The sequence below is a fragment of the Thalassophryne amazonica genome, chromosome 11 (assembly GCF_902500255.1).
Source record: "Thalassophryne amazonica chromosome 11, fThaAma1.1, whole genome shotgun sequence".
Classification (NCBI taxonomy): Eukaryota; Metazoa; Chordata; class Actinopteri; order Batrachoidiformes; family Batrachoididae; genus Thalassophryne; species Thalassophryne amazonica.
The window spans coordinates 79,219,104-79,232,112 of NC_047113.1; the positions used below are offsets into that span (position 1 = coordinate 79,219,104).

General features: G+C 41.9%; 2 protein-coding genes across 4 annotated transcripts in view; one reads left to right on the plus strand and one right to left on the minus strand.

Moving 5' to 3' along the window:
* The window catches only part of rest (RE1-silencing transcription factor), a 22,752-nt gene extending 18,660 nt beyond the window's left edge, over positions 1-4,092 (plus strand). For both annotated transcript variants that reach the window (XM_034182258.1, XM_034182259.1), the window contains exon 6: positions 627-4,092. In XM_034182258.1, the coding sequence (XP_034038149.1) occupies positions 627-2,410 (1,784 nt within the window). In that variant the 3' untranslated portion in view covers positions 2,411-4,092. The remainder of the gene's footprint in view (positions 1-626) is intronic.
* Positions 4,093-4,378: 286 nt separating this feature from the next.
* Positions 4,379-13,009, minus strand: part of noa1 (nitric oxide associated 1) — a 40,046-nt gene continuing 31,415 nt past the window's right edge. The window contains exons 7-9 of one of the 2 annotated variants that reach the window (XM_034182261.1): positions 8,482-8,598; positions 8,253-8,363; positions 4,379-5,194 (exon numbers count right to left, since the gene is read on the minus strand). In XM_034182261.1, coding sequence (XP_034038152.1) covers positions 4,976-5,194; positions 8,253-8,363; positions 8,482-8,598 — 447 coding nt within the window. In that variant the 3' untranslated portion in view covers positions 4,379-4,975. Of the gene's footprint in view, positions 5,195-8,245; positions 8,364-8,481; positions 8,599-13,009 lie in introns of both variants that reach the window. The other variant, XM_034182260.1, reaches the window with a different exon arrangement.

Sequence of the window (13,009 nt, forward strand, 5' to 3'; positions counted from 1 at the left end):
CAAATGAAACCGCCCAGAGTGATGTCGACATTAATTTGTTTATAAATTAGACATTTTTATTTGCGGTCTCACATTTTCAGAGAACAAACTAACCTGAAAAGCTTTAATGTAAATCACTTTTATAGCCAGTTTTCATTCAGAAATACAAACTGTGTGATAGTTTGCAGTAAAACTGAGCGACTTTGCAAGAAAAACGAGTGAGGGAAGCCACCAAAACACCCAGACAGCTCTGTGGCTGTAAACGGTGCAGCTCTCATCTGTTCATCAGTTACACAACTTAACAATGGAGCACAAAAGGATTTTCTTGGAAGAAAAGCGATCAGAACGAGGCTTGCATCTCCCATGTGACTTCTGGCAAAGTGTAGCTAAAATCCCTTTTTAAAAAAATCTGTGTAACTGCTGATGAACAGAGAGAAGTCACACCAGGCAGCATCATCATACTGTATGCTCGCATGTTCATGGCCTGACTCATCAGATGGAAACTGGCTGTAAAAGTGATGATTTGTTAGATTTTAACTCCACCAACAGCGTAAAGAGGCATCATGCTGTCCAAAAACTTATGGACCTGACTGACACGCAGCTGTTAGACGCCATACAAATGGTGTTAATGACGTTTCTCTCTGCAGGTGAGCGACCTTTCAAATGTGAGAGCTGTTCCTACTTGGCAGCCAACCAGCATGAGGTGACCCGGCATGCACGCCAGGTCCACAACGGGCCCAAGCCCCTGGGCTGCCCGTACTGCACGTACAAGACCGCTGACCGCAGCAACTTCAAAAAGCATGTGGAGCTGCACCTCAACCCGCGCCAGTTCATCTGCCCGCTGTGTAAGTACGCTGCCTCCAAGAAGTGCAACCTGCAGTACCACATCAAGTCCAGGCACTCGGGCTGTGAGGTCGCCCTGGACGTGTCCAAGGTCAAACTGCGCAACAAGAAACCTGGTCCTGGCCATACAGAGAAAAACCCAGAAACCATGTCCGGCAGGTTTGGAAATGCTTCTAATATTGACGAGGGATTTGAGGTGGACAACGGAGAGGATGAAGGATCGTGCCCCATCAATTTATCAATCAGAAAAAGCAACCGGCCCAGCGTGAACCAACCTGGACAGAGTGATGCAGCGGACAAGACCGAGAAGAAAGGTGATGTTCCTTCTGTCAAAGAGAAACCACCAAAGACGAAGGAAGAACTGGAGAACAAGGTCACCAAAAGACAGAAGAAGGCAGACAAGGTCACTGAGAACAAATCCAGTAAAGACAACCCGGGAGAGACATCTGCCAGAGAAAATAAGGCAAAGAGACGACTCAAGAAACCGCCTGCAGGGAAAACGACTGAGAGTATGGAAACTGTGGAGAGTGCTGCCATGGAGACTTCAGGAAAAGATCAACTACGAGAAAACTCAGAGACAAGAGAGAAGCGAGAGAGCAAAAACCAGAAGACGAAGAAATCTGGATCAAAGAAGTCAGAAAAAAGTGCCAGTAAAGAAGAAACTCCACACAGAAGCCAGAGTCAAGAGAAAACTCCAAAGATCCATGTCACCAAGGCAAAGGCAGCCAAGAGGAAAGCTGCCAAAGCCTCACCATCTGAGCTGCCTTCAAAGGTCAGGCGGCTCAAAGCCGACAATACAGACAAACCCCAATCAAAGTCCAGTCTAGAAAGCACCGAGACAACCAGAGAGCCCAGTGCAGGTCCTTTTAGGGACTGCAAGACCAAAGGCACAGAGACTGCATACGCACCACGCAAGAAAACCAGGAACTCTAGTCAGGAAACACCAAGTCTTCAACAGTCTGCTGCTGCAGCTGAAGAGACAAGTTCCTTCGGCAGTGACTCTTCAGAACAGAATCCATCTGCTGAGTTCCAAGAAGCATGTGGCCAAATGACTGATCCAACCCACAGCACAAACTCAGGGGACGCTGCTCGAGACGAAGCCCACCCAGAGAAACCCGCTTCATTCCAGCCACAACCAGCTTTGGTTGATCCATCTGAGACGATGGACGTTTCACCATCCTGCAGCTCAGCTGAACCGACACGGCGTCCAACCAGAAACCACCAGGCGCCGTTTGCCAAACCCACATCACCGCCTTCTCTGGTGCTTTCAAGTCAGCGCAGCAAACCTGGAGAGGCAGAGGACGACGAGGGCATTCACAGCAGCCACGACGGCGGCAGCGACATCAGTGACAGCGCTTCGGTGGGCAGTGATGACTCTGGCCTCAACAGCGCCACTGCGCCTTCAGGGAAAACACCAAATGGACCTGAAACACCAATTGATGAAATTCCAACCCCAACTAAGCTCAAGAGTCACACGTGCATCTTCTGCGACCGCACGTTTCCTCAGGAGGGTGACTACCGTCGCCACCTAAACCGTCACCTCGTCCACGTCTATTACATGGACAATACAGCCAACAGCCAAAAATAAGGATCTGGATCCAGGAGCCAAAACAATCTACCAGCAAACAAAACGTGAAACCAAAGGTGCTTGTCCCTCAACAAACAACCAACAAAAAAACACCCCCTACATTCTCTTTGCGGGTTTTTTTTTAAATCGCAGAGCCGATCGCAGTCCGACTTCTTCAGTTATGCAATAGTTACTATGTTGTGAGGGTGGAGCCAATTGTGCGAAGATACCTGTGTGGTTAAATTTTGTAAAATCAAAAACGTAATCGGGCATTTAAAAACAGAATTCGTATCACCACCGATGAGTTCAACAAGCTTGATTTTGAATGTTACCTGCATTTGCAAGGCAGCGCAGCTCCTAGAATGCGCTAGCAAGCTAGCTGTCTTTCTCTGGTGTGGTTGTTAGCCACTGTGACTACGGACTCTGTCTAGTTTGTTCTGCTCGCTGCCTTTATGTTGGACCCTCGTTCGCACAGTTGGGCCTGGCTGGCTCCTGATTGGCTGCTGCAGCAGATGTTTGAACATTCACCAAAGCTGGACGGTCTTCAAAACCCTGCACAATTTATTTTATTCCAGTCACTGAACTCATGATTCAGAGCTGTTACACTGGAATTAATAATCTGAATTTTGTTCGTTTATTTTTATTTTTTTAAAGCCCTGACTGCCCCCACGAGACACAAACATGCATCACTTTCAGTTCATGACAAAACCGTGTCACTGAAGGATTAAAAGGTGTGTCCACCAGGGGGCAGAATGTTAACAGAATATTTGTGCCTTCAAACATTTTGCCACAGAAAAGTTTTATTTTGATATTCTGGGTTTAACATGTCAAAAAAAAATATTTTTTTTCCTCCTCACAATCATTTTCAATGTTTGTATTATTTTTAAGTGCAGTTTTTTTTTGTATGAATTGTGTAACTTTTCTATATGACTCATGTATTGACAATTTTCTTCATTTTTTACAAAATACTGTTTTCTGGTTTCTTCAGCCTCAGATGGACTTTGACATGAAAATAATCAAATTTAACATAATTTCAACATAAATTTTGTAAGAAAGATGATATCAGATTTACACCTTTAAAAACATAATTTTGTTCACAACTTTCTATAAAAGTGTTCATATTTTTTAAGTTTTGATGCTTTTGACAATCAGTCGCATTTAAAACATTTTTAAAAATTGTCTCCTAACGTTCTGTTCAAGACGCCGAGTTTAACGTCACTTCAGACTAACAGTGTTTCACGATGACATTTTAGGTTTCTCAAAACACATTAAAAGGAAATTAGCCTGTCAGATGAACGCCAAAACATCCAAAACCAGTCTTCCAGTTCCTGTTGAGTATCTGAACCTGGGGGTGTGGCTTAACAAATGTCAACAAAGCAAAACCCTGTTTTCAAGTGGACCAAAAAAAGGAAAAAAAAAAAAATCTTGTACTTTAAAGTAGATATCCTCGTTCTCACTCAGAGGGCACCGTCTCAGAACAACTAATCCTGGAATGAGGAAGTTTTTTTTTTTGTTTTTTTTACAAGAAATAAAAGCAGACTGCCTTCAAGAGTTAGAGATTAACATGTAAATATGAAAAAGATTTATGTCTTCATCAATCACTGACTTTTTTTAAATGTAACATTTTGTTGTATTTTACAGTTGGAGGATCTTGGGAGAGAAACTTTTTTTAGCTTCAGAAAAATACAAGTCACTTTGTAAAAGTTAATTTTTTTCTTCTGTTTTTTAATTTCATGTGCATTAAAAAATTCTCGCACTTTGATTGTTTTGAAGATGCCAATTAAATTCATGCCACAGTAAATAATTACGTTCTTCAAGCAGTGAAGTCCTGCAGCTACGACAAAATATCAAAACTGTGTTCACTTCTCACAGTATGAGTATTGAATGCAAGTAACCTGCTGAAAATAGTAACAGTGCCCCCTGTGGCCCTTAGGATGTCCAAAAGCTGTTTATTTTTAAATGTTACAAAGTAAAACCATGAGGATTTAATCACAATTATATTTTTTAATTTGCATATTAATGTTTGACAACAGAAATATATATTAAAATACAGAGTACAACAAAAATAATGAAATCTGTTTCCGCTGTTTACTTCTTAATTACAAGAACCACATAGTTTGAAATACGTCTAAATTCAAAACTCCCTAAAATCAGCATCTGCTCCACTGTCAGCTGTGTCTTGGTGGCTTCCCTCACTCGTCTCCTCCGGACAGATTTAGCGGACAGGAGTTCGTATTTCTCAACGACTGATGGAAATTATGTCCAAGAAAGTGTGCATGTGTTCATCCCCTGATCTGGAGGGAAAAGTTACTTAACTTTCTAGGAAACATCTGGGGTGTGTTGTTCTATCAGCTGATCACAGCAAGTCTTTCCGGGCAACAGACGTGGACCTGAAACAACCGGACTGTGACCTGACGACCTCTGGGTGAAGACATCTGAGATCCACAACTTGCCCTATTGTTTTCTACTCTTGAAAGTTATGATTTTAAATGGCAGCATTTCAACTCGTCTGGATCCTGATCGGTCCGGCCCACTCTGAGGCTGTGCATTGGGTTTGTCGGTTTGTAGTTGTTCAGTTGTTTGGCTTCAGTTCTTCTTCCTGCTATTCTTGGTTCCTTGGGCTAACAGCACAGACATTTTTAGTGGCTTGTAGGCGGGAGATCTTTTGATCCGTTTGCCTTTAAGAGTGACAACGTTTGGCAGCAGCGGCGGCATCCTCACCGTGAAGCCTGAGGGCTCCGGGCTGTGAACCCTCAGCAACAGCTGGTCTCCTTCCACCGCCGTCACAGCCACCCAACCTGCAGACAGACGCACCAAAACTTAGGGCCACAGACACACCAGAACATAAGACCACAGATGCACCGGAATGCAGGACCACAGCATGATGCTGCCACTACGATGCTTCACTGTAGGCATGGTGCCTGGTTTCTTCCAAACATGACGCCAAAGAGTTCAATCTTTGTCTCATCAGACCAGAGAACTTTGTTTCTCCTGGTCTGAGAATTCTTCAGGTGTCTCTTGTCAAACTCCTGGTGGGCTGCCATGTGCTTTTTACTAAGGAGTAGCTTCCGTCTGGCCACTCTACCATACAGGCCTGATTGGTGGATTGCTGCAGAGATGGTTGTCCTTCTGGAAGGTTCTCCACAGACGAATGCTGGAGCTCTGACAGAGGGACCAGCAGGTTCTTGGTCACCTCCCTGACTAAGGTCCTTCTCCCCTGATCACTCAGTTTAGATGGGCGGCCAGCTCTAGGAAAAGTCCTGGTAGATCTGAACAACTTCCATTTACAGATGGTTGAGGCCACTGAGCTCATTGGGACCTTCAAAGCAACAGAAATGTTTCTGTACCCTTCCCCAAATTAGTACCTCCTGACAATCCTGTCTTGGATATCTACAGACAATTCGTTTGACTTCATGTTTGGTTTGTGCGCTGACTGTCAACTGTGGGACCTTATACAGTAGTGTTCAGAATAATAGTAGTGCTATGTGACTAAAAAGATTAATCCAGGTTTTGAGTATATTTCTTATTGTTACATGGGAAACAAGGTACCAGTAGATTCTCACAAATCCAACAACACCAAGCATTTATGATATGCACACTCTTAAGGCTATGAAATTGGGCTATTAGTAAAAAAACAAAAACAAAAAAAAAAAATAGAAAAGGGGGTGTTCACAATAATAGTAGTGTGGCATTCAGTCAGTGAGTTCGTCAATTTTGTGGAACAAACGTGTGAATCAGGTGTCCCCTATTTAAGGATGAAGCCAGCACCTGTTGAACATGCTTTTCTCTTTGAAAGCTTGAGGAAAATGGGACATTCAAGACATTGTTCAGAAGAACAGCGTAGTTTGATTAAAAAGTTGATTGGAGAGGGGAAAACTTATACGCAGGTGCAAAAAATTACAGGCTGTTCATCTACAATGATTTCCAATGCTTTAAAATGGTCAAAAAACCAGCAACGCGTGGAAGAAAACAGAAAACAACCATCAAATGGATAGAAGAATAACTAGAATGGCAAAGGCTCACCCATTGATCAGATCCAGGATGATCAAAGACAGTCTGGAGTTACCTGTAAGTGCTGTGACAGAAGACGCCTGTGTGAAGCTAATTTATTTGCAAGAATCCCCCCGCAAAGTCCCTCTGTTAAATAAAAGACGTGCAGAAGAGGTTACAATTTGCCAAAGAACACATCAACTGGCTTAAAGAGAAATGGAGGAATATTTTGTGGACTGATTAGAGTAAAATTGTTCCTTTTTGGGTCCAAGAGCCGCAGACAGTTTGTGAGACGACCCCCAAACTCTGAATTCAAGCCACAGTTCACAGTGAAGACAGTGACGCATGGTGGTGCAAGCATCATGATATGGGCATGTTTCTCCTACTATGGTGTTGGGCCTATATATCGCATACCAGGTGTCATGGATCAGTTTGGATATGTCAAAATACTTGAAGAGGTCATATTGCCTTATGCTGAAGAGGACATGCCCTTGAAATGGGTGTTTCAACAAGACAATGACCCCAAGCACACTAGTAAATGAGCAAAATCTTGGTTCCAAACAAACAAAATTAATGCCTCGCAGATGTGAAGAAATAATGAAAAACTGGTTATACAACTAAATATTAGTTTAGTGATTCACAGGACCGCTAAAAAAGCAGTTTGAACATAATAGTTTTGAGGTTGTGTCAAAAGCAGATGCTACTATTATTGTGAACACCCCCTTTTCTACATTTTTTTTTTTTTTACTAATAGCCCAATTTCATAGCCTTAACAGTGTGCATATCATGAATGCTTGGTCTTGTTGGATTTGTGAGAAGCTACTGAATCTACTGGTACCTTGTTTTCCATGTAACAATAAGAAATATACTCAAAACCTGGATTAATCTTCTTAGTCACATAGCACTACTATTATTCTGAACACTACTGTATGTAGACAGGTGTGTCTTTCCAAATCATGTCCAGTCAACTGAATTTACCCCAGGTGGACTTCAATTAAGCTGTAGAAACATCTCAAGGATGATCAGTGGAAACAGGAGGCACCTGAGCTCAATTTTGAGCTTCATGGCAAAGGCTGTGAATACTTAAGTACATGTGATTTCTTAGGTTTCTATTTTAAATAAATTTGCATTATGGGGTATTGTGAGTACAATTTTGGGGGTAAAAAATAATTCCATCCATTTTGAAATAAGGCTGTAACAAACTGTGAATACTTTCTGGATGCACTGTATTCTTCATACTGATCCATTCCACTGGGTGGAGACGTGTAGCTGCTGCACACAACATCACAACCTTCATCCTCTATATCAATTTCAACAAGTTTCCTTTTCCAAACAATCTCAGTTTCAATTTCTGCTTGTTGTTCTTCTAGTTCACCCTTAGGAGGGTTGGTTCTTATTTTTCCCAAGAATCAGGTGAGGATCCTGAACCTCACTTCCAGGGAAAACCATCACATACATTCACCTGCCAGCGATCAAAAATACATCCAATAAGACGAGGGTTCAGGTGCCTGAACCTTCGTCTTATTGAAGCGTGTTCAAGAGCAAACCAGATGAGACAAACTACATCATCAAGATTAACTCCACATCCTCAGACAACTGCATCCTGCTGATTTTACTCCTCCAGCAACGGCACAAAGCATTGAGAATGGAGAATCATGGAGAATATTGTCCTGCTGTCCAACGCCGTTCCACCAAATCCACGTCCTGGTCAGTTAACATCCAACAGCCATCATTGCATTTGTGTTTCTGAATTCTTCCATTTGCCTGACTGCGGTCAACAAGCAGAGATTTCACCAACCCAAAGCCGCGGTAACCATTTTACGTCTGTGAATGGAGCCAACATTTCGCTCCGACTGGAGTTTTTACCTGCAGATGACAGTTTGATGTCAGCGGCAGCCTCCAGGTGACCTCGACCCTCCAGCTTAACCTCCAGAGGAACCAACGGCGGAAAGTCCTTCATACGCTCAGGTCCACCCAGCGGCACCTAACCACATCACAAAGTCTCATGCATTGTAAACTACACATTGTTAAGTGAAGCTAACATTTCATTCATTCATTCACCACAACACAAATATTGGCTGGATGGTGTTGATGCGTCTCACCCCCAGCAAGATGTTTCCGGCATGTTTCTGGTAAATGGCATCTGCCTTCTCCAGGGTGGTAATGTGAACCGGGATTTGCCTGGAGGCAACAACTGAAAACCAGCAGGAGTTCTCACCCTGGACAAATCCAGCAAATACAGAAACCAGGACTACAACTACCATGGAGCTTGTGTTTATAGAACATCATTGTCATTCAACGACTAGCTACACAGAAATGGGCGGGGCTTGAAGTCTGCTGGCATAGCAGTTTGTCATTCAAAGCATTATGCATTTTGTTCAATAGCTTGGTGACTCTGTGGCACATTGCTTTAAATTCTGTCCACAGCACTAAACAGGGGACAAAAACACACTGAGGTTAGCTTGTTGTTATCCACATTAGCTACTTCATTAATGAAGCGAGTCTTGAAGTTTAATAGTATCTTCAATCCAGCTGCGAGTGCTGTGAAGTCATTTGTCCTCTTTCAGGCACGCTTCAAAAATGTGCTTTGCATGTTCAGTCGCTTTCCGCCCCTAAGTTATGGCCATCTTTTTTTAAAGACGCCTACAGATGTACGGTTGAGATCACGGTACATAGACGTCACTAAACTGTACTGAATAGTTCTTATGCCCTTAGGAAACCAGGATGTTTGTGTCCTGTGGCGTCATAGTTTAACCTTTAGCAGTGAAGTTTCTGGAAAACAGCATTCAGACTGTCAGAGAAGAAACTCCTAAATTTAGGAATGTCGGGACTCACTCTGAAATCTGAAAATCACCTGACGCCCACGCAAAAATTTAATTGCAATTTTGATGAACATAAGACGAAGATGACATATTTCCACTAGTTTGGACAAATGAAGAATTGGTGTTCGTCTTTTGGCTGACCCTGTTTTGTGTCTGTCGCCACAGTGGATCCAGTACAGAACAGGTTTGACACACATTTACTGGATGCCCTTCCTGATACCAACTCCAGTTTTACCTGGAGAAACACACACAGCACTAAGCCAGCCAAAGAGATCTCCCATCCAAGCAGTAACTAGGACCTAACTGCCCTAGTTTCTGAGATGTAACAAGACCAAGCACGGATTAAAGAAGGATAATTAAAATAACCCTTTTTTTTATTTTTTACTTTTATTATTATTATTATTATTAATATTTTGAGGTAATTTTAAAACCCATTACAAAATTTCCAAGCTGCAAAACTTGAAGGAATTCTCAGGGTGAATATAAGCAGCGCAATGTTACACAGAAGTCACAGTTTGTAACGACGGCATTTTCTGCCTGGGTCCAGTGATTTGTGCATGTTGTGATGGCATCGCTCCTCTCAGGGCAGCGTGAGTGGATATGAGAGAGGCTCTACAAACAAACAAACAGAGCCACCAAACACAAATCCTGCTAGACTAAACCAAACTATAAGAAAACTATGTGACGCACTGAGAAAAAAAAAAAAAAAATCAACCAAAAACCGGAGTAAATGGAATCCTGTTTTCCGAAAACAGACAGAACTCGGTGGCACAATACCTGAGCACTGTGACCAACCCAAAGCTCAGTAAAACTTTGACCATGCACAGACTCAGTGAGCACAGCCTGGCTGTGGAGAAAGGCCGGCACAGATAGACCTGGCTCCCCAGAGAAGACAGACTGTGCACCCACTGCTCACACCACCAGGTGGAGACCGAGCTGCACTTCCTGACCACCTTCCCGCTGCACCAAGACATCAGAGACACGAACAGAGACAGACCACAAACACCCAAACAGACTCAAAGCAACATCAACAAACTTCACTATCTGTTGGCTGAAGGACAACAAACAGCAGCAAAGTTTGTGACACAAAAAGAAGGAGCAACAGACACAAACCATTGTGAAACCAAAACAGGAGATTAAACTGCTACGTGACTTTATCTACGTCATACAATACATTTTATAGGGTAGTATATTTTTACACTGAAAACTTATTTCAATTCCACATCTCCCGTTTATACATTTACAGTAGTGTTCAGAATAGTAGTGCTATGTGACTAAAAAGATTAATCCAGGCTTTGAGTATATTTCTTATTGTTACATGGGAAACAAGGTACCAGTAGATTCAGTAGATTCTCACAAATCCAACAAGACCAAGCATTCATGATATGCACACTGTTAAGGCTATGAAATTGGGCTATTAGTAAAAAAAAAAAAGTAGAAAAGGGGGTGTTCAAAATAATAGTAGCATCTGCTGTTGACGCTACAAACTCAAATTATGTTCAAACTGCTTTTTTAGCAATCCTATGAATCACTAAACTAGTATTTAGTTGTATAACCACAGTTTTTCATGATTTCTTCACATATGCAAGGCATTAGTTTTGTTGGTTTGGAACCAAGATTTTACTTGTTTACTAGTGTGCTTGGGGTCATTGTCTTGTTGAAACACCAATTTCAAGGGCATGTCCTCTTCAGCATAAGGCAATATGACCTCTTCAAGTATTTTGACATATCCAAACTGATCCATGATACCTGGTATGTGATATATAGGCCCAACACCATAGTAGGGGAAACATGCCCATATCATGATGCTTGCACCACCATGCTTCACTGTCTTCACTGTGAACTGTGGCTTGAATTCAGAGTTTGGGGGTCGTCTCACAAACTGTCTGGGGCCCTTGGACCCAAAAAGAACAATTTTACTCTCATCAGTCCACAAAATATTCCTCCATTTCTCTTTAGGCCAGTTGATGTGTTCTTTGGCAAACTGTAACCTCTTCTGCACGTCTTTTATTTAACAGAGGGACTTTGCGGGGGATTCTTGTAAATAAATTAGTTTCACACAGGCATCTAACTGTCACAGCACTTACAGGTAACTCCAGACTGTCTTTGATCATCCTGGAGCTGATCAATGGGTGAATCTTTGCCATTCTGGTTATTCTTCTATCCATTTGATGGTTGTTTTCCATTTTCTTCCATGCGTTTTTTTTTTTTTTTTTGTCCGTTTTAAAGCATTGAAGATCATTGTAGATGAACAGCCTATAATTTTTTGCACCTGTGTATAAGTTTCCCCTCTCCAATCAACTTTTTAATCAAACTACGCTGTTCTTCTGAACAATGTCTTGAACGTCCCATTTTCCTCAGGCTTTCAAAGAGAAAAACATGTTCAACAGGTGCTGGCTTCATCCTTAAATAGGGGACACCTGATTCACACCTGTTTGTTCCACAAAATTGACGAACTCACTGACTGAATGCCACACTACTATTATTGTGAACACCCCCTTTTATACTTTTTTTTTTTACTAATAGCCCAATTTCATAGCCTTAAGAGTGTGCATATCATGAATGCTTGGTCTTGTTGGATTTGTGAGAATCTACTGGTACCTTGTTTCCCATGTAACAGTAAGAAATATACTCAAAACCTGGATTAATCTTTTTAGTCACATGGCACTATTATTCTGAACACTACTGTATTTACTAAAGAATATAGTTAACTGTATGTACATCATCTTAATTTTTATTTTTATTTGTTGCTTGATCTAACACTTGCTTTGACAATGTAAACATATGTTTCCCATGTCAATGAAGCTCCACTGAAATTTAATCTGAATTGAGAGAGAGAGATTTACAACTGACAGTGAATGCATCAGGAAGGTTGTGAGCAATGACATTAAAGTAGCAGATGATTTGTTGGGACCACTCACATAAACTAACCACTGATCGACAGTGTCCTCGTCCGATTCACCACTCGGTCATCGTTGCTTGTGGTTGATTTAAACAAGTTGGTGGGTCCTGTTTAGCTCATTTTTGTTTTCATTACTTTCCATTCACAGTCGTCGTGTCAGCAAGTGTGACCGACTCGGACGTGTCCGGAAACAATTCACAACAATTCATGACATTTTTACACCCCGTGTCCTCTGTATGACTACTTGCACTGAACCGCGACAGCCGTACTGTGATGATCAGGTTCAAATAAACATCGCGTTCCAGCCAGTACAGAAAAGAAAAAAAAAAAAGTACTTTTTATGTCCACAAATCTGTGATTCTGTACATGAAGGTAAAAACAGAACCACGTACAGCAGCTCTGATCAAAAATCCAGAGAAGAAAACAACAGAGTGCACCTGAAAATAAAGTAAAACGTAAACTGGTTGAAAAAGGTTCCATTAATAAACAGAAAAGGTAATAATGAAATATAGAAACACGTTTTGGTCACTTTGAAAACATTCTGTTTCAGTACGTTGTTGGTTCGTGTGTTTTATTAACACAAATTTTGTGCGGCCTGGGCATCGGTTTTCGTGATGCACTGTACAGGTGACCGCGGCACAGCAATGGAGCTAATGTCACCAAGCTAACGCTACACACAGATGTCTTTGATGGTCCGCTCGAACAACGTCGCACACAGGAAGTCTTATTATCAAACATATCTGTAAGAAAAAACTCAGGAAGGACAGACAACAGCTAGTAGCCACGGCTAGCGCTCTGTCAGTGAGGCTCTGGACGCGGCTAGAATGAGGTGCTGTGATTAGTTGAAATTGCACATTTGTTACCGTTTGTTTTGTGTACTTCTGAGTGACAAATTTGATGTTAAAT